The following is a 22,964-nucleotide window of genomic DNA, read 5'->3' on the forward strand; positions in this document are numbered from 1 at the left end:
TGATTGCAGATCATGCCTTGTTGTGGCTACTCGGTCTGCTCTACTAACTTCACTGCATGACGTGCAAGCACAATGTGGTGGTTTTTTTTTTTTTTTAAAGCATGAAACTGCAACACATTTCTTTATATAATGTGGTTTGTCAAGTGTGCATTTGAAAATCTTAACTAGATCTTAAAGACTGTGACAATCTAATCAGATTCATGACAAGACCAGTAACAAAACTTCTGCCTTTGTAAAGATAATAAGGTAAGCAAAATATTAGAAAAACCGCTCTGTATGCAAACCACTACCACAGTAATAAACAAATTGCCAAACTAATACATTTTTAAGTGTCAATGAAACTGAACATTATTATTGTAAAGGCAGATGTTTTTCGATACTGCTCTGTACTGGATCTCATTAGCTAGTGTAGGTTTACCTAATATTGTGGCCTGTAGTGCTATGTGAAACTAGTGTTATAAAGTATCCTGTAGTGCAATTACACCCTGTAGAGCCCCCCACTGCGTGCACCCCCCTTCCGAGCTGCTTGTAGTGTAATCCCTCCCTCGTTTGTCCTTCCTGCTCCCCGACTTGTAGACAAGCGCTCCACTTCCACGGTGTACCTCAAACAGCCATCAGAGGCTATCATCAGCAAACGCCTGTCCTCGTCCTCTGCCACCCTCATCAAATCTCCTGATAAAAGTAAGTCTCCTCTACCTCTTCCACCTTCTTCTACCTCCCCCACCCTTGTATCTAACCTCCCCTTATGTTTTAGAACGATGTTCCACTTGAGGTGTTCAGGCCACATCCAGCTCTCCATGTCATTTTATGTGCTCTGCGAAAGCTTGCCTTAGTTTTTCCTTGATTGGATCTGTTGAAAACAAGTTGCATGTCGTAAAATTTGTGATAATCAAATGCAGGGGCAATTGTGTAACATTATGGTTGTTACTATTAGAGTTCCCACACAGAACATACTGTATTAGTGAAGGGACAAGTAACTCCCTCATGCTGTAGCCAAATGCCTAGTCTGTGAACAAACACAGAGGTGCTAATCTTCTGGAAAGCACAGGTCTTGGCTAGCCATATGTTTAAAAAAGCAAACAAAAAAAACCCTGCAGCTTCAGTTGCTGTCAACTCTCCCTTGGTCTTCAAATGGAGCCATAGCAATAAATCTATAGTTTTTAAATTTCTTAATTTAGTTTTTTTTTAAACTAATTCAGACTTCAAACTGTTACTGTTGTACTTGCCTGCCATGGACATTTCCTAAAAAGAAGACAAGCTATTAATTTAGCACTTTTCTAAAAAGAAAAGCTGTCATTATTGCATTTCAAAATGCCATAAAATCTGTCTCTTTTGAAGCAAAGGATAAGATAGGATAAGATAACGTTTATTAGTAAGCAGTTTGTTTTGGATTTTGTTCCCTGGTGTACTGTATCGATTCTGAACCAAACTGTGAATTAAAACCAAGGTATGTACATACCTGTGATTTTTTGGTGTATTGTTACACCCCTAGCTATGATACATGTATGTTGTTTCACCATTATGACCGGGCTCCTTATGGAAACTTCTTCAACAAACAAGAAAATTCCAGTTTCCATGATTCAACCTTTGCGGATTACGATGACCTGGATGACTGACAATCTACACAGACAAATCTACCTGGTATTGAGGAGGAATATTTTATGCCCAGTTATAGTGTAGTACATACAGCCGTTAGCACATTGCTAACACTCATCATTTTATTTAGTTAATCATTTTACGTTAGTGCATTATGTGACGTCACGGAGCCCTCCCTGAGTGGTCCTCGGGGAAAAAAATCCCATTGACATGGTAACAGATCTATCGCCGAAGTAGCGATACTTATACAGCTCCAAATAATGAATATTCACACAAGTTATTTTTTATATAGTTCAGTTGCGACTTTCTTCTTCTGTTGCAAGACCTGATATGGTTGTTATCTGCATGTGTGCCCCAAAAGAGGCCAAGGCACAGCAGGAACAACACACGCGCCAATACAAGGCTTGTTTTTCAAAATGAACTTTATTTACACACAAAGTATACAAGAGTAGATGTCATTTTAAAAGTAGAATACAATAATAGAATACAACTTCAACAAATTAACAGATTTACATCGTAACGTGCCAGGGAGGTTACAGAGGATGTGAAAAAAGAAGAATTAAACAGAAGTTAAAAAATTTAACTAAATAAATATGTGGTAAAATTTACAATAACTGTGATTTTACAGCTTTTTTTGTTCATAGTTATTTCCAATACAAGGCACACGCACAACAGCAGCACAGACGTATTAATCGGGTGATGCAGCGGGTGACCGACGTAATAATGGCGCGACACAATGAATCTCTAATGAAATTCGTTGCCAAATTTTCATTATCAATTTTTATTGCTTTTATTGAATCATTGTTGCAGCCCTAATTTGTTTTTAAATGTCCTGAAATCTGATTGGTGATCAAAACTAGAACAAGCCCTTCATCCAAGGAGCCTAGCATGAACTCTGACCCGAGGTCTTGCCTTATCCCAGCCTTTGCACACAACCTTTCTGTGGCAGACTGCAGAGCTTCTTGACAATGAAATAATTGTTTAACTTGATTACTTGACTTTTCTTTGATGTCCAAACACATGATTGGTCTTGTTACCTAATCAATAGTACTCAATGGGGCCGAATTCACCAGTGAGTGTTGTCATGATTGTCCCTCAGGTTTTAAATCCAGGAGTCTGTCCTGTAACCGTTTGCCGCGGAAAGACAGTGCTGCTAAGGAGGAAAGCAAAAAGCTGCCGGTGGAACAGACAGGTGCATAGACGCCACTTTGTGCAACACTACATTTCTCCACTTACCTCTGTTCCATGCAAGTTACCTAATCACCGGGTTTAATCAGTTTTAGACAGATTTTATCCATTTTATGTTTTTCTTTCCTGAAGCAGGAGATAAAAACCCAAATCGTTGTAAAGATAAGTGTGTAATAGTTTAACATAAAAAACATGTAATTGATTTGCAAAATTGTATGATTACACAAAAACTCGGTGTGATAAAGACTTAAGAAAAGTGTCTGTTAAATATATTAATAGGTTATTGTTTAGTGGTAGCTTTTAAAGGCCAGCTGTTTTTCCCAGTGTCGAGGTTTTAGAACTGCTTACAATGGTGCCTATGTGTGCCTCTGCTCACGTCTCACTTTTGATGAAGATCACCAGTTCGGCATCAGCTGCCGTGATGCTTGCTGAGTCACACACGGACCATAACTGCACATGACCCATTCGAAACTCTCCGCTGGGGTGTCCTTGTTGACTCTCTCCCTGTGTCTTGTTGGCTGTGACTTTGCGCTCACATCCTTAGGTGCCTCCATGAAGAAGAGGAGTTGGTCCCTCACACGAGTAAGTGTGGGCAGAGCACAGACTCCTGCCAAGGCGGCTAAGGGGACAGCAGACAATCAAGGTGGCTAGCATGGAACAATCACTCGATCACTTTTTTTTCATGCTTCCAACTGTTTTCTATTTTTTGGGGGGGCTAAAAGGCATGATACACTGACGTTAACGGCTTGCTCGTTCTGAATCTGGAAGAGGTTTTGTGGGGATACGTCTTCATTTGTCTGTTCTTCATCATTTAAAGTATCTGGTGGTTTAATCGGGCCTATATTATTTTTGTCTTAATATAATCTTGCATTCATCTCCCCCCAAAACTGACACACAATGCTGAATAACATTTGTGGCAACTACTCATATTTTTGACACGCTCCTGTTTGTGATTTGCCTTTTTAACCAGATCCGCTTGCGCTGCACTCATTGGCAACTAACTCACCTCTTGTCGTCGTTTTTGCATTTATCAACTCAAGCAACGGTCTTGTTGCATGTTCACACTAACGCCATTTATTGTTTTTGTTTTGTCACAAAGTGTAGATTGTGTTCTCCCACAGATGATGTCTTCAGAGCTGGATTTAAACTGCTATGCTTGTGCATCAGTGCCATCCCATCATAGCACCCACAATGGCACCCAAATCCCTTCAAGAGTGCAGTGTGCAGTCTGTGTATTAATCACCAAAGCTTTTGTTTGTCCTTTAGACTCTGCAGCTCTCATTGAGGGAACACGTTGTGACCTGAATGATAAATCTCTCTTTATATTTTACATCTGTTTCTTCGCAGGATGTCACAAAATGATTTGTGTTAGAGATGGGTGTCGTGTCATATTAATCAGGTGGTGTTGGGCAACATTAATCCTGGTACATGTAGGATATACAATTTGGTGCTTGATCCGAATTAGGATGGCTCGATCTGCACACTATTAAGTGCCACTCTAGTCCTTATCACCTGTTCTTTTAGCCTCTTAATACCCTGATGCGTAGTAGCAGCAGCCCTTAGCACTTAAAATGTAAATAGCATCTGTCAGTAGCAGATGTCTGCTTGGTAAGAATCTCTTGCGTGCCCTGCAACTCTGCCACTTGAGAGAGAGTTGGTGTGATTTTTTTTTTTTAACGCTGGTGTGATTTTTACTTTTGTAAAACAGGTGATGACAAAGACTTCTGTTATTTTAGTTAACTGATGCAATAACTCCTTGTTTCAGTGTGAAATCACCATTCCCAGAGGTTACTGTCCAGTGCAGTTAAAGTTATGGACACCCTAGAGATGTTATCACAGTCGAAGCTCAAATACTTCAGGTCACTTGTAGTCAGTTTGCAGTCTCATACACTTCCTGTCTTTCTTGCCCTATTAATTTTCTTTTGTTGGTCACTAATGGTCCAGTGTCTTCTCTTCCCCATCAGCACACCTCCCACTGCCTTAAGGAACCATTGATTTGACCAAATTGTCAACTGATCCAATTTAGATAATCAGTAGTCTGCCTCAGTAGTCTCATAGCGTCACTGCCTTGTTATTCTCATGAAATGATTTCATTGACTAACAGTGGAAGTGAAAATCTCTGTGAGAATATTGAGACTTAACCTTTTGGTGAATGTTGTTGATTCTCTCCTGATGGTTAAATCACAGGGTGACTTATCTGACACTTTCCCTCTACTTTTTTGTCATTCTTGGCTGCTATCCCCCCCTTCTCCCTTTTTGTTCTCTTCTTTTTTTGGGGTTTCATTTTTCGGTGGGCTCACCACGTAGCTCGCAAGCAACCGACTTGCACTGTGGACGGAGGGGTCATTAGTCGCCTGCTCACTCCCACCCAGGCCTCACTAGCTAGGAGCAAGAGCGCTGCCGCCCTTTCCCCTGAAGGAACAGATACTCCAGGTAACCCTCACAAAGTTGAACCTGACAGTGGACGCTTTCTTGCTTCTCTCACTTACGGCCCTTTTCCATTATACGGCACCTATAGGGGGCCCTCTGTTTACGACGCAGTTCCGATGTAACCCGAGTTTGTACGCAAGTTGGAATGTACTGTAGTCTTATCGCTAGCTAATGCTGTAGGAAAGTCATATTTATAGCAAATATTAATGTGAGAGAAATGTCTAGGCCATAAATATATTGTATCATGTGAAAGTAATCGTAATCTTGCACAATTGTATGTCAGTACTTTGGTAAACTGAGGACTCCCTGTACCAACTGCTAAAATCGGTTACTGTGAGGTACTTTTTCTAGTACCCGGTGAACCGGGTATCCAAGTATACCAAGTCGATACCATATGTGTAACTTAAACCATGGCTGGTAGCTTACTGACAAGCGCGTTTGTCAGTGTTATACTCTGCAGTCTCTATTTTGCTGCAGCAGTCTATTTTCTTGCTGCCTTCAGTCTCGTTTGTCAAACGTTGCTGTCGGGCGGAAAACTTGTATGTCCAAATATGGCCAATTTTGTGTTTTTTTTTTTTTTTAATCAATTAATACTAATTGTCTGTTCCCACATAGTGTTATTTTTACACGGCGTTAACCAATTTATAGTATTGAAAGTAGCTTCAGAACAAATCTAATGCTCTTTAACACTCAACTGTCTGCGAAGTGTCTTAAAACTCTGCCTCCTCCCTCTGCGGGAGCCATGCGACATTATGTCGGCTCAAGATTGAAAGTGGATTTTTTTTCACAGTAACGAGTAAAATTAATTAGGTTATATACAGTGGGTACAGAAAGTATTCAACCCCCTTAAATTGTTCACTTTGTTGTATTTGCTAAAATCATTTGTTAATTTTTCCCCTCATTAATGTACACACAGCGCCCCATATTGACAGAAAAAAACGGAATTGTTGAAATTCTTGCAGATTTATTAAAAAAGAAAACTAATATATCACACAGCCATTAGTTTTCAGACCCTTTGCTGTGACTCTCATATATTTAACTCTGGTGCTGTACATTTCTTCTGATCACCCATAAGATTATTCTACACCTTCAGTGGAGTCCAGCTGTGTTTGATTATACTGATTGGACTTGATTAGGAAAGCCACACCCCTGTCTATATAAGACCTTACAGCTCACAGTGCATGTCAGAGAGAATGAGAATAATGAGGTCAAAGGAACTGCCTGAAGAGCTCAGAGACAGAATTGTGGCAAGGCACAGACCTGGCCAAGGTTACAAAAAGATTTCTGCTGCACTTAAGGTTCCTAAGAGCACAGTGAGCTCCATAATTCTTAAATGGAAGACGTTTGGGACGACCAGAACCCTTCCTAGAACTGATCGTCCGGCCAAACTGAGCAATTGGGGGAGAAGAGCCTTGGTGAGAGAGGTAAAGAAGAACCCAAAGATCACTGTGGCTGAGCTCCAGAGATGCAGTCGCGAGATGGGAGAAAGTTCTAGAAAGTCAACAATCAGTGTAGCCCTCCACCAGTCGGGGCTTTATGGCAGAGTGGCCCGACGGAAGCCTCTCCTCAGTGCAAGACACATGAAAGCCTGCATGGAGTTTGCTAAAAAAACACCTGAAGGACTCCAAAACGGGGAGAAATAAGATTCTCTGGTCTGATGAGACCAAGATAGAACTTTTTGGCCTTAATTCTAAGCGGTGTGTGTGAAGAAAACCAGGCACTGCTCATCATCTGTTCAATACAGTCCCAACAGTGAAGCATGGTGGTGCCAGCATCATGCTGTGGGGGTGTTTTTCAGCTGCAGGGACAGGACGACTGGTTGCAATCGAAGGAAAGATGAATGCGGCTAAGTACAGGGATATCCTGGACGAAAACCTTCTCCAGAGTCCTCAGGACCTCAGACTGGGCTGAAGGTTCACCTTCCAATAAGACAATGACCCTAAGCACACAGCTAAAATAACGAAGGATGGCCCAGCCAGAGCCCTGACTTAAACCCAATTGAGCATCTCTGGAGAGACCTAAAAATGGCTGTCCACCAACATTCACCATCCAACCTGACAGAACTGGAGAGGATCGGCGAGGAGGAATGGCAGAGGATCCCTGAATCCAGGTGTGAAAAACTTCCCAAAAAGACTCAAAAGGGTGCTTCTACTAAATACTGAGCAAAGGGTCTGAATACTTATGGCTGTGTGATATTTCAGTTTTTCTTTTTTAATAAATCTCCAAAAATGTCAACAATTCTGTTTTTTTTCTGTCAATATGGGGTGCTTTGTGTACATGAATGAGGGGGGGAAAAGAACTTAAATGATTTTAGCAAATGGCTGCATTATAACAAAGAGTGAAAATTTAAGGGGGTCTGAATACTTTCCGTACCCACTGTATAATTAAGTAAACCTGTTGTATTAAAAATGGATCGTTGTAATGTTTCGGTGCAGAAGGAACTAGTCAGCCCAAAGTTAAGTGCATGCAGATTCATTTCTGCCTATTAAACTGCTAGGTCAACTTATCATTTTATTTTTTACATCACTCATGGCTGGAAGACCTTTGAGAAGGGTTTGCGACAATGACGTAACCACAGTCGTCTGCTTTTGTGAACTATTAAAACTTTTTGTCTGGTCGAAGGCGTGTAACGTGAGCGCAGATTGTATCGTAAACAGTCTGACAGTGACCAACTACAGGAGACCCTCTTTTTCATCGTTTATTTAGCTAATTTCGTCAACTGATATGTTAAATCTTTTTTAAAAAATTATTATTATAAAATTTAAAATAGACCAAATAACCCCAAGCCAGGTCTTGCACAGCAATTATTTGACAACTTGGCTGACCATGGTGTAAAAGTCACTGTTCAACTCAACTGGTGTTTGCAGTCAGCAGTTTGCATTTTGTATGAACCATAAATATCAGCAGCAAAGCAGATTTATGTGAGAGAACATATCGTTCCTCTGTAAATATGGACCAACATGGGTCCAGCTCACATTTTCTCACAAACTGACACGATCGGCCTCAGTCATAGTGTGCGTTGGCTTTAGCCAATCAAGCCCGCCTAGACTGGCAGCATTTCTCAGCATCTGAGGAGCTTCTGGGTCAATGTTGGGAGATTTTCTCTAAGCTGCTTGCTTGTTCTTATTGTGTCAGAATGAAACTGTTGTGCTGCTATAGGTGTTCTGGCACCGAGATCAGAGGCAGCGCCAGGTGGCTTTTTTTCACCACAGTGTAGTTGTAGTAAATGGTGCTCACACCATTCAAATATGCTTGCCACTACATTAATACCACAGAGTAATTAATTACATGTGTGTAATGTATATGTACATAAATATAGTTAATCAGAATCACCTTTATTTGCCCAGTATGTCAAAATTTTGTTTTGTTGTAGAACACCACTTGAATCCCCACATATCTGCAAAAGCCATGTGGGTTTTAGGGTGTGGCATTTATTGACAAGCCATGAGACACCCATTAGCAGTTATGGATTGTGTGCCATGACCCCAGTGGAAACATGACCCATCTGCAGTAGTTGTAGCAACGGCAGCAAAGCCACAGTGGACAGGAAATATCTCATGCTCATCATGGATGCAAGACACTTGATGACTGAGCTCAGGCAGCGAGAGTCCTCGAGTGTTGGATTATCATGACTAATCCCTCAGTCTGACACAGCAAGTCGATAGTCAGCCGTCAACAAGCTGACCTGTCCTCCGGAAATGAAAATTCCAGACTGCCCTCATTTGGCTGCTCAGCATCGACATTTAAGATTAGTAGAGCTTTCTCTTTGTCGTCTTGTCTCGTGTGGGATTTAAAATATGGTGCTGTGTTTTTTTTCTGATGTTCTCTCATGTTGACCTTGTAAAACAATAACTAGTGGGATAGATACAGGTGTTAACAATGACTTTAAGTAGGGTTTCATTCCACTTAGGTTTAATTAAAGCAGATTAGTGTGAGAGGTCACACTAAATACATCCCTAAAACAACAAATCTAATGTTGGTCTTCAACTTTTTCACCGTACTGAATACAATGGTACCTTGAGATGTGAATGACCCGCCTCATAAGATTTTTCAGATACAAGTGAGCAAAAATGTTAGATATGAGTGCTGTATAGTGGCAGTGAACTCAACTCTCTTCACAACAAGCAACAGAAAGGCAGACAATTAACATTCAAAAAAAAAAAAAAAAGAAGCTTCAAGCTGTTTTCGCCATTCCCTGTTAAAGTTTACTGTCAAACTAAACAAAGGCCTGGTACACACACACACACGCGCAAGGATTTTTAAAATCTCAAAAGATTTTATTGTTTGCATTTATTTATTTATTTTTAATCTGTGGCAGACCACACACATCCGCTCCGATCATATCAACACAGAACACCACACACATAAAGATTGCGTTCCACTGCCGATCTCAAAATCGGTGGGTGAGTGGGGGGGTTTTCTGGAACGGAATAATGGCATTTTCATTCATTGACACACAACTGTTTGTGTCACAAACATTTTTATTACACACTAATATTCTGATATTGGAGATGTGGTGTGTTACAGTGTTTGCTAGTTGTCCATAAACTGACACCCATATTTTGAGTTTGTTCGGTTTTTGAGGTTGTTGTCCTATATCCCTCATGAACACAGATGTAAACTATTGCCTGCTTTAGTGTTACATCTAACAAATTGAATTAAATTTGTCCCCCCTTGAAAATAAATTTCCTAACTTTCAATCATCACTTGTCCTCCTTTCCTTCTTGTCACTATCTCATCTCATTTCTAATTAGTTTTCTTCTATCATTTGTTTTTTCTTTGCAACTTTTGGTTCTTTGCTGCTTCGCTGCCCGACCCGGCCTGCTTATCACCCCTCCCTGCTGGTTGTGCTTCCCTGGCCCTGCCGATGACTGTGTCCTTTACCAGAATGTCACCTGTGTCCTCGCTCAGCCTCCGCCGCCACTCAACACCCGCCACGCGGGCCGTTGCGCAGCCGCAGCATCGACCGGCAAAAGAACGGCATGACCACCTCCGTGTCAGCAGACGGAGCCCTCGACCCCTCACTGGTGAGAGCATGTCTTGTTACGCACACCAGAAAATTCCAATGCAATGTCAAACATTAGTGGGACATATGTGGGACATATTTTACATTCTAAGTAGAACAAATCAAAGAATTACTTACGACTTACTTTATTCTGACAAGAACTGCAATACTGCCACTTGCATCGTTTACGACAGCTGCCATTTTGACTTAGTACAGTGGTGTGAAACAGTGGTTGCCCTCTTCCTGATTTAGTTTTCTGCATGTTTGTCACACTTAAATGTTTCCCATCATCAAACAAATTTAAGCTTTAGTCAAAGCCAACACAAGTAAACACAAAATGCAATTTTGAAATGAAGGTTTGTATAATTAAGGGAGAAAAAAAATCCAAGCCTACATGGCCCTGTGTGAATAAGTGATTGTCCCCTAAACCGAACAACTGGTTGGGCCACCCATAGCAGCAACAACTGCAATCAAGCGTTTGCGATAACTTGCAATGAGTCCCTCCACTGAAAAAGGGTTCTATTAGCCTAGCTCCAATGAAGTGTACGGATAACATGGAAGAACCACAACAGAAGCCGAAAAGGAGCCATCTCTAGAAGGGGCGACGGCGGCATTATTGAATGGGAAAATGTTAATCTAACAGAGCGAGAGATAATTTGAACGGCTAGATGGCTAGCAGGCTAGCTGAATAGGTGGCAGCTTAGTCCACAAGGATTTGTGGCACAGAAAAGCGCAACACAGACCCGGGATTCTACCTGTGGTCAAGGTATGGCGAGGGATCCTGGTTACAGTAAGCCATTTTAAGTTTTAAGTCAGAAAACCCTTTCTGTACGGAGACACAGCAGCTAAAACACGTCAGTCAAAATGTGCCAGCGTACTCTTACTGGTTCAATTGATTGTTTTGAAATCTAATTAGATTTTTCATTTGTTAAGACTATTATTTCGGAGTAGTACAAGGAGTAATGATTCGATTGTGATTCGTTAGTCATTCATTACTCTCAATGCGAATAGGGACTAGAGTTTTAGGGGGTGAGTCCGAGCACTACGTCTGAGGCTGCTTCAGGTTCAACTACGTCAATTACAGGTTATTCACACTACAGCTGCACATAACAATTATTGTAATAAAAGATTCAACTTACTTATTTTTTCCATAAATTGATTATAGTGCAGTTACTGGGTTGGTCTGTAACATGTCATAAAATGGGCAAAAATATTGATCATTATTTTCCAAAGTAAAAGCAGATGTTTATTTTCATTATACTGAAAACATAATTCATCTGATTTCATGAGGAACTGCAGAAATAAGAATATTTACTGTTGAGAGGCTGCAAGCAGAGGATTTGGACAATTTAAGTTAAACATTGCCTGTAAACGATTAATTAATTCATGCATGCATTCATTCATTTTCCATACCACTTATCCTCACAAGGTTCGCGGGCATGCTGGAGCCTATCCTAGGTATCTTTGGGTGAGACACAGCCCTGAACTGGTCACCAGCCAATCGCAGTAAACGATTGATTATCCAAATAGTTGATTAATTTGATGATCGATTATTTGTCAATAAACCGTGACAGCCCTAGTTGATACCATACATACTGTTTGACTAAGAGGAGCCTTAACTTGTCCTACTTCCAGCTTGTTGGCATTTCCCTCCCTCATAATCTACGTGACAAGCCGAGATTCACCGCCTAATCTTTATCTTCTACTCAAAAGATGTGCTGTTCTCAAATCCAAAGCGATGCAACGCCACCATCTACAGGCATGTTAGTCATTACAGTGGTTTACAACCCTGAATGACTTAATTGACCATTAAGAAATTATGTCAAATGTGTGGAATTGATTGTTGTTCAATCAGGTATTGACTCAATTGAGGTAAAATGGAGTGTGATTTTTTTTTTTTTTTTCTCTACAAGCAGCTAAAGCACTATTGATTTACTCAATTAGTTTGCAGTATTACATCAATGCGGTGTCAGATAATCTGAACACAAGCGTGTCCAAACTTCCCTTTAAAATACATAAATTGTTGCATTTTCCCATAGTCGATTGAGGTAATTAAGTTAGTCTGCATATGGAGGCAGCAGCAACAACTACAAGAGAGAAAAAAATGCCATTCATGCACAGCATAATGGAAAATTACTGATGGGGCAGAAGGAAGAAGAGAGCAATGCATCATGCGAAAATGCCTCAGTATTGGTCTGTACAAGATTAACTATGCCGGGGATGGTTCAGAACAAGCCTGAGCCAGTCCTACTTGTATAACTTTTATCCAAAAGACATTTGCCAGTCAAAGTGCTTTAGCGGGATGCAAATGACAGAACTTTTAATTCCTGCTGTTGCTCCCCTCAGCACAATGTTATCTCCCGGCACTTGGAAGCGACATCTCTCGCTGTCGTCACGCTCTACTCCCTCCGACATAACCTTTCACTCTGCACTCGCTGAGGCTGTGAAAGGACTCGTTGACATGACTTGAGAGAAACTGGTGGCCTGATTATGGACAGATTGTGTCAAGCAAAGCAGACTACACCCTAAAGCCTGGGACTGGTTGACTTTCCATCTCTTTGTCTCTGCTTCCCTGCACTGATTGGTGTACAGATACATTTATAACCTTGTGGTTAGCATTGTGTAATGGTCCTTTTAAACGGTATCTTTGTGTATTATGTTCAAGCTTCTTTGTATCAACCCATGTTTTAAGGAAGGTTTTTAGGTTTGTGTCATCTTTGTGTTTTAAATGGCTTCATTTTACAGTTGTACTTTGTTTCAAACTGATTATGAGAGCACACTAGTCATAAACCCTTTTGTGACAAGTATCTCACATTTCTGAATGGGATAAAATGACACCATCCATGACCAAGTATAGGTGGCTGTGTGATAGATCTGAGCTGATTTAATCGTACTTGTCATTAATTAATTTTCCACCTTTGTGCTGTCTGTGTGAAAAACAGAACAAGCAGGAAAAAACGTTTACCTCGCCCCGGAGGCAACGCCCGCCCTCTCCATCCATTCCCATGGGACGCAACCGCTCGCCATCCCCTGCCCCCAAACCATCTCCAAAGAGGCCTCCTTCCCCAGCAGCATCAAAGTAAGAAGCCAAGTGATGTTTCACCGCACCTTCTCAGAGAAAATGAATGCAGCTGTTTAGTAGAGTCCGATGTGACAAGCCAGCATGTGGACAGGGACTATTGCTGGCATGGCGTGGAAAAGCCCCAAGCGGCTTTAAGCAGATATATTTTCGCGGCTCAAACATGGAGTATGTATAGGCAAAAGAACAGGGTTAGATGAAGTCGAATCTGTTTTTCAAGGGCGTGGAAATGGTATTGGATTGACAGTTAAACACAGCTTGGTTTCAGCACATTCAGTATACCCCCCCACACACACACACAAACAAAAAAGAGTGTTGAGAGTAGAGTTTATGGCTCAATTTTTCATGATTTTGAAGCCTCATATATGCTTGCAATTTTTTTAATTTAAAAGAAAAATTGGCAGGGTTGTTAACAACACTCCTCACTGGCGTGCCAAATTTATAAAACATATTTTCACTTTCTCGACTTTCCTGAACATATATTTGTTCTGACAGGCAAAATTCAAAGGCACGCCCACCCTCCCCTGCAATGAAACAACATCCCCCATCCCCTCAGCCGACGTCAGCTAAACCTCCTCCGATCCAGAAACCAGCTCTTACCCCACCAGGGCCCCCAACCCTGCGAAAAAGGGACTCCCGCTCCAAGGACCTGTTGTTACCTGTACAGGCTGGGTCGCCACATTCCTCTGACTCTAGCAAATCCAAAGAGAAAGATGGTGAGCATCTCGGAACGAAAACCAAAGTATGATGGTGTTGTTTCATTTTCTGTTTGTTAGTAAAACCCACCACCCCATTCTGTAACGTGTTTCATAATTCTGTAATGAATAGTCGGAACTTCCTTTCAAATAATTCTTAATCATGACATCACAACAAACAGAAGCATACAACCCTCTTATTAGTGGTCTTTATATTAAACACAACACTAGCTTGTTCCTGATTGCTGGCCTGTTCTCCCTCTGGTCTGTACTTTTGTTTGTCTGGTGTAGAGCAGCTTTATCAAATCCCAGTTGCTGTCTCAATTTGTGTCCCACATTAGTGTTGTTGATGCTGCCCCCATCTGGATAAAGTCTGGCCAATATATAAGGTGTTTCCAAAAATCGGATTATCTGAGTACCTACATGCCCAAGGCAAATTAAATTAAATAGGCTTCATCCTGAAAAATTAAAGATATATCAGTAATAATAATAAATTTTATTATGAAGGCATCTTTCAAGCCAATCGAGGTCGCCATACAGGACATTTAAAAACTGTTGAAACACAATCAAATGTACAGTAAACAAATATATAGATTTAAATAAACATTTTGCAACAGACCACCAGGAATAGCAGCAAATAAAAGTGGTGAAAACAGAGTGATTATATGCGTTTAAAAAAAAAAAAAAAAAAAAAAAAAAAAAAAATTTCAAGTGACATTTAAAATTAGATAACGGGTCCATGTTCCTGATGTCGGAAGGGAGAGAGTTTCAAAGCCGAGGAGCAGAGTGATTAACGCTGTGATTGCCTTCCACCACGCTCCTTTGTTGTCATATGTCAAACAACGTGAAATAATAAGGCTTATGTTGTCTGTTTCTGAGCCAGAATTTTCCCTTCCCTGCTACTCGCTATGGTTTCAACACTATTTAAACATACTTTGCAGTGGTCTGTTTTTTTACATTTTAATTTATTAATTTTTTTGCTCACTGTCTGACGCTGCAAAACTTAGCCACATTCAAATGACTGACAAACTGGTGCGTTTTAGTAAACTAGCTCCTCTCTGTTCGCTGCCATATCATCAGTGTAAACGGTGTATATCCGCAGACCACGGAAGCCGCTAAGGGAAAACCTTTTCTTGGTAAAAAAATGGATATCACCTCAAGAAAACGATTTCTTGAAAAATCGCACAGCCCTAGTGTGCTGTAAGTGATCGTCAAGTGTGCAACGGGAATTTATCAATTTTCACTTACCGTAATTTCTCGTGTATAATGCACATTTCCCGCCCCCAAATTGTTTTTGTCAAAAGTCAACAGTGCGCATTATACATAGGTATAGGGGCAAATGGAAAATAACTTTTACATTTCATAAATGCATGCCGTCATCTAGTGGTTATGAAAAAGCTGTACACTTTCATTCCAAAATGCCACCGCCACTTAGTGGTTATAAAAAAAAAAAAAAGTGTAGCCTACACTTTCATTCCAATATGACAGGGGTACGTATGACTGCATACATGTACAGTTGTGCCCATAAGTTTACATACCCTGGCAGAATTTGTGAAATATATTTTTTTTTAAATATGACTGATGACTGAACAATAACCATCATTAATTTCTTTATGGTTATCTATCCATCCATTTTCTGAGCCGCTTCTCCTCACTATGTTTTGTTTAATGATCATGCTTTTCTGGAATGCTTGACCGTTTTGAATCCCATTAAAATAAAATGAAATTTTTCGCCTGGTCCATGTTTTCTTTAAAGAATTATCCCCATCTTACAAAATCTGCCTGAGTAATCAAACATATGAGCACAACTGTGTGTTTTCTAATTTACTAAATATAAGTAAAGTTGTAAATTTCAAAATAAGAGCAAGTAAATTAAAGAGAGGATTGTGTTCAAATAAAGTGCTTCATAATAATTATTTGAAAAAAAATTAAATACAGATAATACTTCATGTTTTGATCATATGGGTAGAAGCAAAATCATGCATTGTAAACATGCATTATACATAGGTAGAAGGGTTTTCCAGAATTTTGTGGTAAACTTTGGCGGTGCGTATTATACATGGGTGCGCTTTATACACGAGAAATTACGGTAATTGTTTGCTAGCAATGGAAAGTGACAGCCAGAACTATTATCTTTTTTTATATTGCAGAAAGTACAATTAACCTGTGTACCTGTTGTCGTTCATAACAGAATAATAGCTTTGTGTTCCACTCAACGAGCCCACATTTCACAAGATTTTTCTCATGTAAAATAGGTTCTTGGGCTCACAAAGGTTGGGGAAAACCTGAGACACTTGATCTCTGTGTGTCTCTCTGTCGCGCTCTATCCCTCTCTGTCTATCTGTCGTTCGTTTTTTCTACTCACTAACCCAAACGGCTCAGGCAGACGGCCGCCACACACTGACTCTTGGGTCTGCTTGATGTTTCTTCCCAACAGGGAGTTTTTCCTTTGCTCAGTTTCCTAGTGCTTGCTCATGTGGGGTTCCGTTGGACTTTTAATGAGTGGGGAATGTTGTCTTAAACCTGCTCCATATGTAAAGTACCCTGAGACAACTTCTGTTGTGATTTGGCTCTATAAAAATACAATTGAATTAAACAGAATTTACCTACAAGCACAATATTAATGTCACAATCATATTTCCTGTATTTGTCCTCCTTGCCGGTCAGATTCTAAGACAGGAACCAATTCTGCTGCCGAGGCTGCCAAGCTCTTGGCGGAGCACCGCAGACAAATGCGGGAGCAGAAGGAGAAAGATGAACAACTCAGGATACAGCGTGAGGAAGAGGAGAAGTGAGCATATTCAATATTCTGTCATGAGGAGATTCATCAATGCAGATGTTCTCTTCCTCTATCACACGTGTCAGTAAAAAAGTGAAGGATGAAGCCCTTTTGTTTGTTCTTGCAGGCTCAGGAAAGAGGAGGAGGAGCGTCTAGCAGAGGCCGCTCGGCTGAAGCGCCAAGAGGAGGAAAAGAAGCTCGCGGAGGAGAGAGAACTCAAGGAAGAGGAGGAGGCCAAAAGAGCGGAGGAAGAGCGAGAGAGACTGGAAGCTGAGGAGGCTCTGAAGCAGGCGGAGCTGCAGAAGGAGCGGGAGGAAGCAGAGGCCAAGGCCCTGGAGGAAGCAGAGAGGGTCCGCCAGGAGCGCGACCGCCTCATGCAGCAGAATCAGCAAGAGCGTATGGAGAGGAAGAAGGTAATTATTACAGATCATCATCATCGAAATAATTGGAAATCAATTTCTGATCTTGTTTCAGAGAATTGAAGAAATAATGAAAAGAACTAGAAAAGGAGACGGAATTGACTTTAAGGTGAGCAAATTAAAGACATTTCTGTTAGTGATGTGTTCAAAACGGTGTAATTAACAAGTGTTTCGTCACTCTAATGCAGAGAGATGAAGACAAGGAGCAGGACGACAATGAAGATGCAATGGACCTGATGAGCTTTGATACAAAAAGTATGTTCACATAACTACCACTCTGCACTATCCAAAATTCACTCTACAAAAAGAGCAGTAACGGACCATTCATGAAGTAGGGTATCTGGACCACACAAATTCAGTCTTTTTAAAATCTGTTAAAATTGACAGATATTGCAGTTTATCAAACAGCACTACAAGTGTACAAGGCTAAAAACAACAGATGGATATCAATTCAATTGGCAAACAGATGCTCTTAAATTCTCATGCCAAATCCATGTTTCCAAGGATGATAGCAACGTGTCCAGGTCCTGAGGTAGCAAAGCAGTCCAAACTATGATGCCACTCTACCATATTTCATAGTTGGGATGAGGTTTGGATGGCATTGTGTTAAACATACGAAAAAACGTTCAAACTTTCTCAACACCACTTTAAAGTGTTACATATATGCACCACAAGGGAACGTTTTTGTTTGTGGTGTATAACTGAACAGTATGAGTGAGGAGTTAAAGCGGTATGCATGAATTGCAGTTTTCACTTCCTGTAGGATTATTTAGTTTAGGTAATTGTTGAGTGGTAGGATTGAAAAGGGCTCTTCCAACTTTCTGCTTCCAGCTATACAGTGTTTCAGTACAGAATAGTATTTGTATTGTATTTCATAATATAATTTTTTTTGTATTGCCTTTTTTGTACTGCATGTCCAAAATGTTCGATCAATTCCAAAAAATGGGTGAACATCTGTGAGAAATATATCATCTGGTTTCCTTGAAAGGTGAAGGTCAGATGGATGATGTCGCCATGGAAAGGCACAACTACGGCGATGAAGGGGCACAAAGAGAAGAAGCCCTCGGCTGCCCGAACGGAAGAGAGGAAACAGATGACAAGGAGAACAACAACGCCCCAGACGAGACTCAGGCAGTCAGGTAAGACAGCCGTGAAACATTCACGTACAGCTATGCATTATCATTCAGGGCATACTGTAGTTTAGCACAACACTAATCTTTATAAAAAAGAGAGAAAAAAAAAAAATCAAAGTTTTATATTTGCTTGCTACTGAATCACAGCAGTGTTGACATTTCCCATACAGGCCAGAAGCAGCAGTCTTCTCATTCTATAAATCCCGTTTAAGACTAGCCATTTACGATATTAAAATGATTAGAGCGCTCGCTTTCACTTAAGCTGTGCAGGCAGTGGATTTATGTAATGGAATGCAAGCGAGCTCAATTAGTGCCCCTAACTAATGACTGAACATTACATAAGACAACAATCTTATTTCTCCGTGTGCTGGATTCATGTGTAGTTCCCATTTTCTTTTTTTTTTTTTTTTTTTGTCTTGTCGATTTAAATCATTCACACCGCATCAGGAACCTTCTGCCATCTAGTGAAAGAGGATTTTTTTTTTTTTGTTTTTTTTTTTTATGACTGTCACTATGTCACTGTCACAGAATAAAGATGCATTATTTGTTGAAAGTAATAATTTTCAGACCGATTAGGGAAAAATGAGAGGTTTTCATGTGGGACGCCTGATTGTCTCTCATGGCACAATGGTTGGAAATCACTGACTTAGATATTCACACTGGCCTTCCTCTCTCCAGTCTAATTTCAAAGGACCGTCTGGTGGAGGGCTCGGAGTTCCTGAACGAGGAAGACTCGGCCAATGTGGAGCTGGTGTCGGGCCTGGGCAGCAAGTCCAACCAGTGGAGCTTCGAGGAGCTCATGGATCGCAACGTCCACTCCAAGACTCACGCCCTCATCGAGGCAGAGGACTCTAACCCGGTCCTGATCAACTGTGACGGGCCGGATGGGACCAAAGGAAGCCCAGTGAACTCTCTGCATTCCTCCAGTCAAGCCATAGAGGCTCTCTCAGGTGAGATTATTCAGTGTGGATGTTGCCGCTTTTTCACAATCTCCTTCAAACATTTCGTCTTTGGTTAACAAGGTTTATACTGTCTTTTTTTGTAAGTAATACTTTCTAAGGGGCTTTGTATATGACAGGAAAAAAATAGGTTTTATAGGTCAATTTAGACTGTTTGTTAACAATCGGTACCAGGTTACTTCCAGTAAGCAGAACACGAGCGACTACCGCTAACCTGAACTTAAATTATGTATTGTCTGGGGTTACGGCACCAGATATGCCCAAAAGGGGGTAGTGTTTTTCCGACTTCCTTAAAAAAAATCGAAATATTCCAGCGGAACCTGTGTGTATGAACTGAATGTTGTAAAAAGAGCATCTCTGTGTCATTAATCCGAGCTACAGAAAACTCAGTTGTAGCCTTCCTAGTTAGATAATATGCAAATAGGTCATACAGCATCAGTCACCAAAAGAACAAGTTAATGGTAGGCTAGACTCATTGAGAAATTATTCTGGTATGCTTATTTTTAGACTACATCTACCAGGACAAAGGTTAAGGCATGTCGATGACAGTGGAACCTCAGTTTTTGTACAATGTGGGTTTTTATTGATTTTTCAGTTAAGAACTTCCGATAATTTTTCAAACAGATAGAAATGGTCCCTACCGAACTCATCCGCCTGCCCGTGTGACTCAACTGCTCATTTCCTGGAATCGAGGGCCCACACAAAGCAATCCCATGCACAGCTTTGAATCGCTTTTCTTGTAGAGCTTGGGAACGTGTCCTCACCTGTTACATCATGGAAGCATCGGCCATTTTTGTTGCTAGCAGTCTTCTGTTTATTACTCTGACGTGCCTCCTCTCTGCCTATCTCTGTTAATGCTGTATTTTGTCAGCTGAGTTTAAGAATGATAAGACGTTGCTGTGTTATGGGGTAATACTTTCTAAGGGGCTTTGTATATGACAGAAAATATAGGTTTTATAGATCAATTTAGACTGTTTGTTAACAATAGGTACCAGGTTACTTCCAGTAAGCAGAACACGAGCGACTACCGCAAACCTGAACTCAAATTATGTATTGTCTGGGGTTACAAAAGGGGGTAGTGTTTTTCCGACTTCCTTAAAAAAAATAAAAATATTCCAGCGGAACCTGTGTGTATGAACTGAATGTTGTAGTTGTAGTTGTACAGAGATGATTACAAGACTTCCTGGTGGTAAGATGTTGCTGTGTTATGGGGTGCAGCACCTCCTCACACGAGTGTCACTGAACGTCACCCCACGCATTCATCGGAAGTGTTTCGAAAGTTCTTTTGTTTTTTTTGTGCTTATATATGGAGTACGACTGTTCCGTAAGCCACCATGAGACCAAAGAAAGTTCCAAGTCTTTGGTAAAGAAGACGAGAAACACCATTGACTTCATGAAAGAAAGTATGAAAATGGCAGATTACCCATCCAAACAATAACCCTCTCTAAGGTAAAAGTGATGGTTAGTGCTCATTATCAGTTTTTTTAGGGGCATATTCTCTCATGTGCTTATGTCACAAATAGTAGTTGCGAGCTTTTCTGGATGCGTCCATTCTCCCGTCCGCTTAATTATGTCATTTGAGTAACTTCCTACCTGTTACGTACTCTGGGTGGAGTAAGTTTTTGCGAAACCAGCTTTTTCTAGTATTTGGGATGTAATATTATCTCTATGGTGCCTCAGTAAACGTGAAATATGAATTAAAATCGTCCACGCATTCCTGAGTTCCAGATGTTTTTCTGCCGAGAGGCCTGAAATCAGGTCTTCCGGATTTCTCGAGCTTAACTACGTCACAAGCAAAGATCCCTTTCCCATTCCCTTTCCGCTCCCGAGCCTGCGCAGTCAACATAACAGACATTTGTGCTCTCACAAGTGGGTCTTCTACACGACAACCAATCAGACACAAAACTGGGGCAAACAGAAGTAGCTGTCAGAAGGGCCTTTTCTGGACACTTGCATGACAAAACCTAGGTGTTTTTTTGAAATAAAGTTAATGTTAGAGAGTCACTCTATGGAGGTCTAAATAGCCCAAATATGGGACCTTTAAATGTGGGTGTTCCCTTACAAATCTGGTCTTGCCCGCATTCTCCCGAAGACTTAATCGCCTTTCCTCCTACCCTCTCTGGTAGCTGTAGTAAGCATAGCGCCTAGTGAAGTTGAAACATCATATTATACTTTTCAGCTTTTGCCACCCGGATGTACGTGTGACATCATGGTGAATTGTCAAATACAAAGAAGTTTTAACGGTACTTTTCTGTCTTCACATCTCTGCAGAGATTTGATGCTGCACCCACCTGGCCGGCACCGAGAAGACTCGCCGCTGTTGCACTCTTCAACTTCCTGAGCTCTGTTTAAAAGGTTCCATACAGCTTCCTCTTCCATTTAATTCCAGGAGGAGGGGTCCAAGGTAAAATGACCTCGCCCCAAGTGCTTAAGTGTCTCATCTATAAGATGACGAAAGCTTCAGGGAAATTCCGCATGTTCCTTCTTCTCCCGTCAGGTCTACTACTACTTCTCCCTTTTGTTTTCTATCTGCTGTCCGAGTTGTTTTATAAGCCCTTTTTTTTGTCTTTGTCAGCAGTGCGCTGTTATAATTTTGTTAATTAATTTTGGGTTCTTTATTTGTTGTTAAGATGTGTTCCTCTTGTATAAGCGTTTACGGTGTGCATCAACCTCCGTATCTCGTGTCTCTCGGGGAGTTTGGTGCGTGGCTCTTCTAAATTTACTTGAGCGACTGCTGTCCTTTGGCAGCATCAACATTTATGGCCTTAGCTGTTTTTTTTGTTTTGTTTGTTTTTTTTAGTTTTTTTTTTTTTTTTTTTGCTTACAATTCTAGTTTGGGTGTGAAAAAAAAACGGGATCGCTTCTGCCCTCATTGCTTGTGCGCACATGGTTTCCTGTCGTGTGACATTTGGAAAAGCCGTTAGAGCATTTGTCCCTTACCCTAGATATCCAGCTTAAGGTCCATACACTAGTACGTTCTTTGTCTTCACTCGTAGGACAACTACATGTTACGAGTGAGGTAAAACTGTACTCGTTGATATCTGAAAATTAATACATGGACCTTAATCTGGATATCAAAACATTATCTCAAACTGTTTTCCAACTATAAGAGAGGGCTGTCCTGCCTTGAGACACCCTGCCTTGCAATCTGTTTTTTGGCCACCAGAGGGTAAAGCAGGCATGCTTAAGTTCCCGTTGTTTGTTGCTGTTTGGGGCTCAGTAGGCTTTGACTGTTTGTACATTTGTATATGGAGCTTGTGTTTACTAAAAAGATTGTTGTAGTTTACGTCAGTCTGGTCCTTTCAGCAAAAAAAAAAAAAAAACCTCCAACCAATATCCATGAAACCTCCCGTCTTTTAATTAAGTCACGACATCCCCCGTTCTGATGTCTTTTTCTCTTCACGCTAGCTGCTACATTCGAAAGAGGAAAAAAATGCATTTCAGCTATTTTTTATTTGATATAACGTGGCTGTTCATATATTAAAATGCAGTTCTGCATATATTTAAATGTTTGTATGTGAAATCAGTGTTAGGCCAATGACGCCACGATGAGGGCCAAGTGCCGACCCTGAAAGCGACTGACGAATTTGAGCCTTCAGCTGTTTTTTTTTTTTTTTACCCGCAGTTAAAATCGTGAATTCTTGTTGAGGGGAGGCGTCCATTTTTTGCCTTGTTGTTTCT

General features: G+C 40.8%; 1 protein-coding gene across 15 annotated transcripts in view; it reads left to right on the top strand.

Annotated features, from left to right (window-relative positions):
* Positions 1–22,632, top strand: part of map7d3 (MAP7 domain containing 3) — a 38,786-nt gene extending 16,154 nt beyond the window's left edge. For 2 of the 15 annotated variants that reach the window (XM_061684993.1, XM_061684995.1), the window contains 14 exons: positions 577–681; positions 2,696–2,788; positions 3,329–3,427; positions 5,092–5,217; positions 10,102–10,241; positions 13,162–13,298; positions 13,794–14,014; positions 16,661–16,784; positions 16,900–17,185; positions 17,247–17,300; positions 17,380–17,446; positions 18,180–18,330; positions 19,003–19,274; positions 19,908–20,588. In XM_061684993.1, the coding sequence (XP_061540977.1) occupies positions 577–681; positions 2,696–2,788; positions 3,329–3,427; positions 5,092–5,217; positions 10,102–10,241; positions 13,162–13,298; positions 13,794–14,014; positions 16,661–16,784; positions 16,900–17,185; positions 17,247–17,300; positions 17,380–17,446; positions 18,180–18,330; positions 19,003–19,274; positions 19,908–20,026 (1,994 nt within the window). In that variant the 3' untranslated portion in view covers positions 20,027–20,588. The other 13 variants (XM_061685001.1, XM_061685002.1, XR_009769146.1 and 10 more) reach the window with 12 other exon arrangements.
* Positions 22,633–22,964: the final 332 nt, after the last annotated feature.

This window comes from Phycodurus eques, chromosome 9, assembly GCF_024500275.1.
Source record: "Phycodurus eques isolate BA_2022a chromosome 9, UOR_Pequ_1.1, whole genome shotgun sequence".
NCBI lineage: Eukaryota > Metazoa > Chordata > Actinopteri > Syngnathiformes > Syngnathidae > Phycodurus > Phycodurus eques.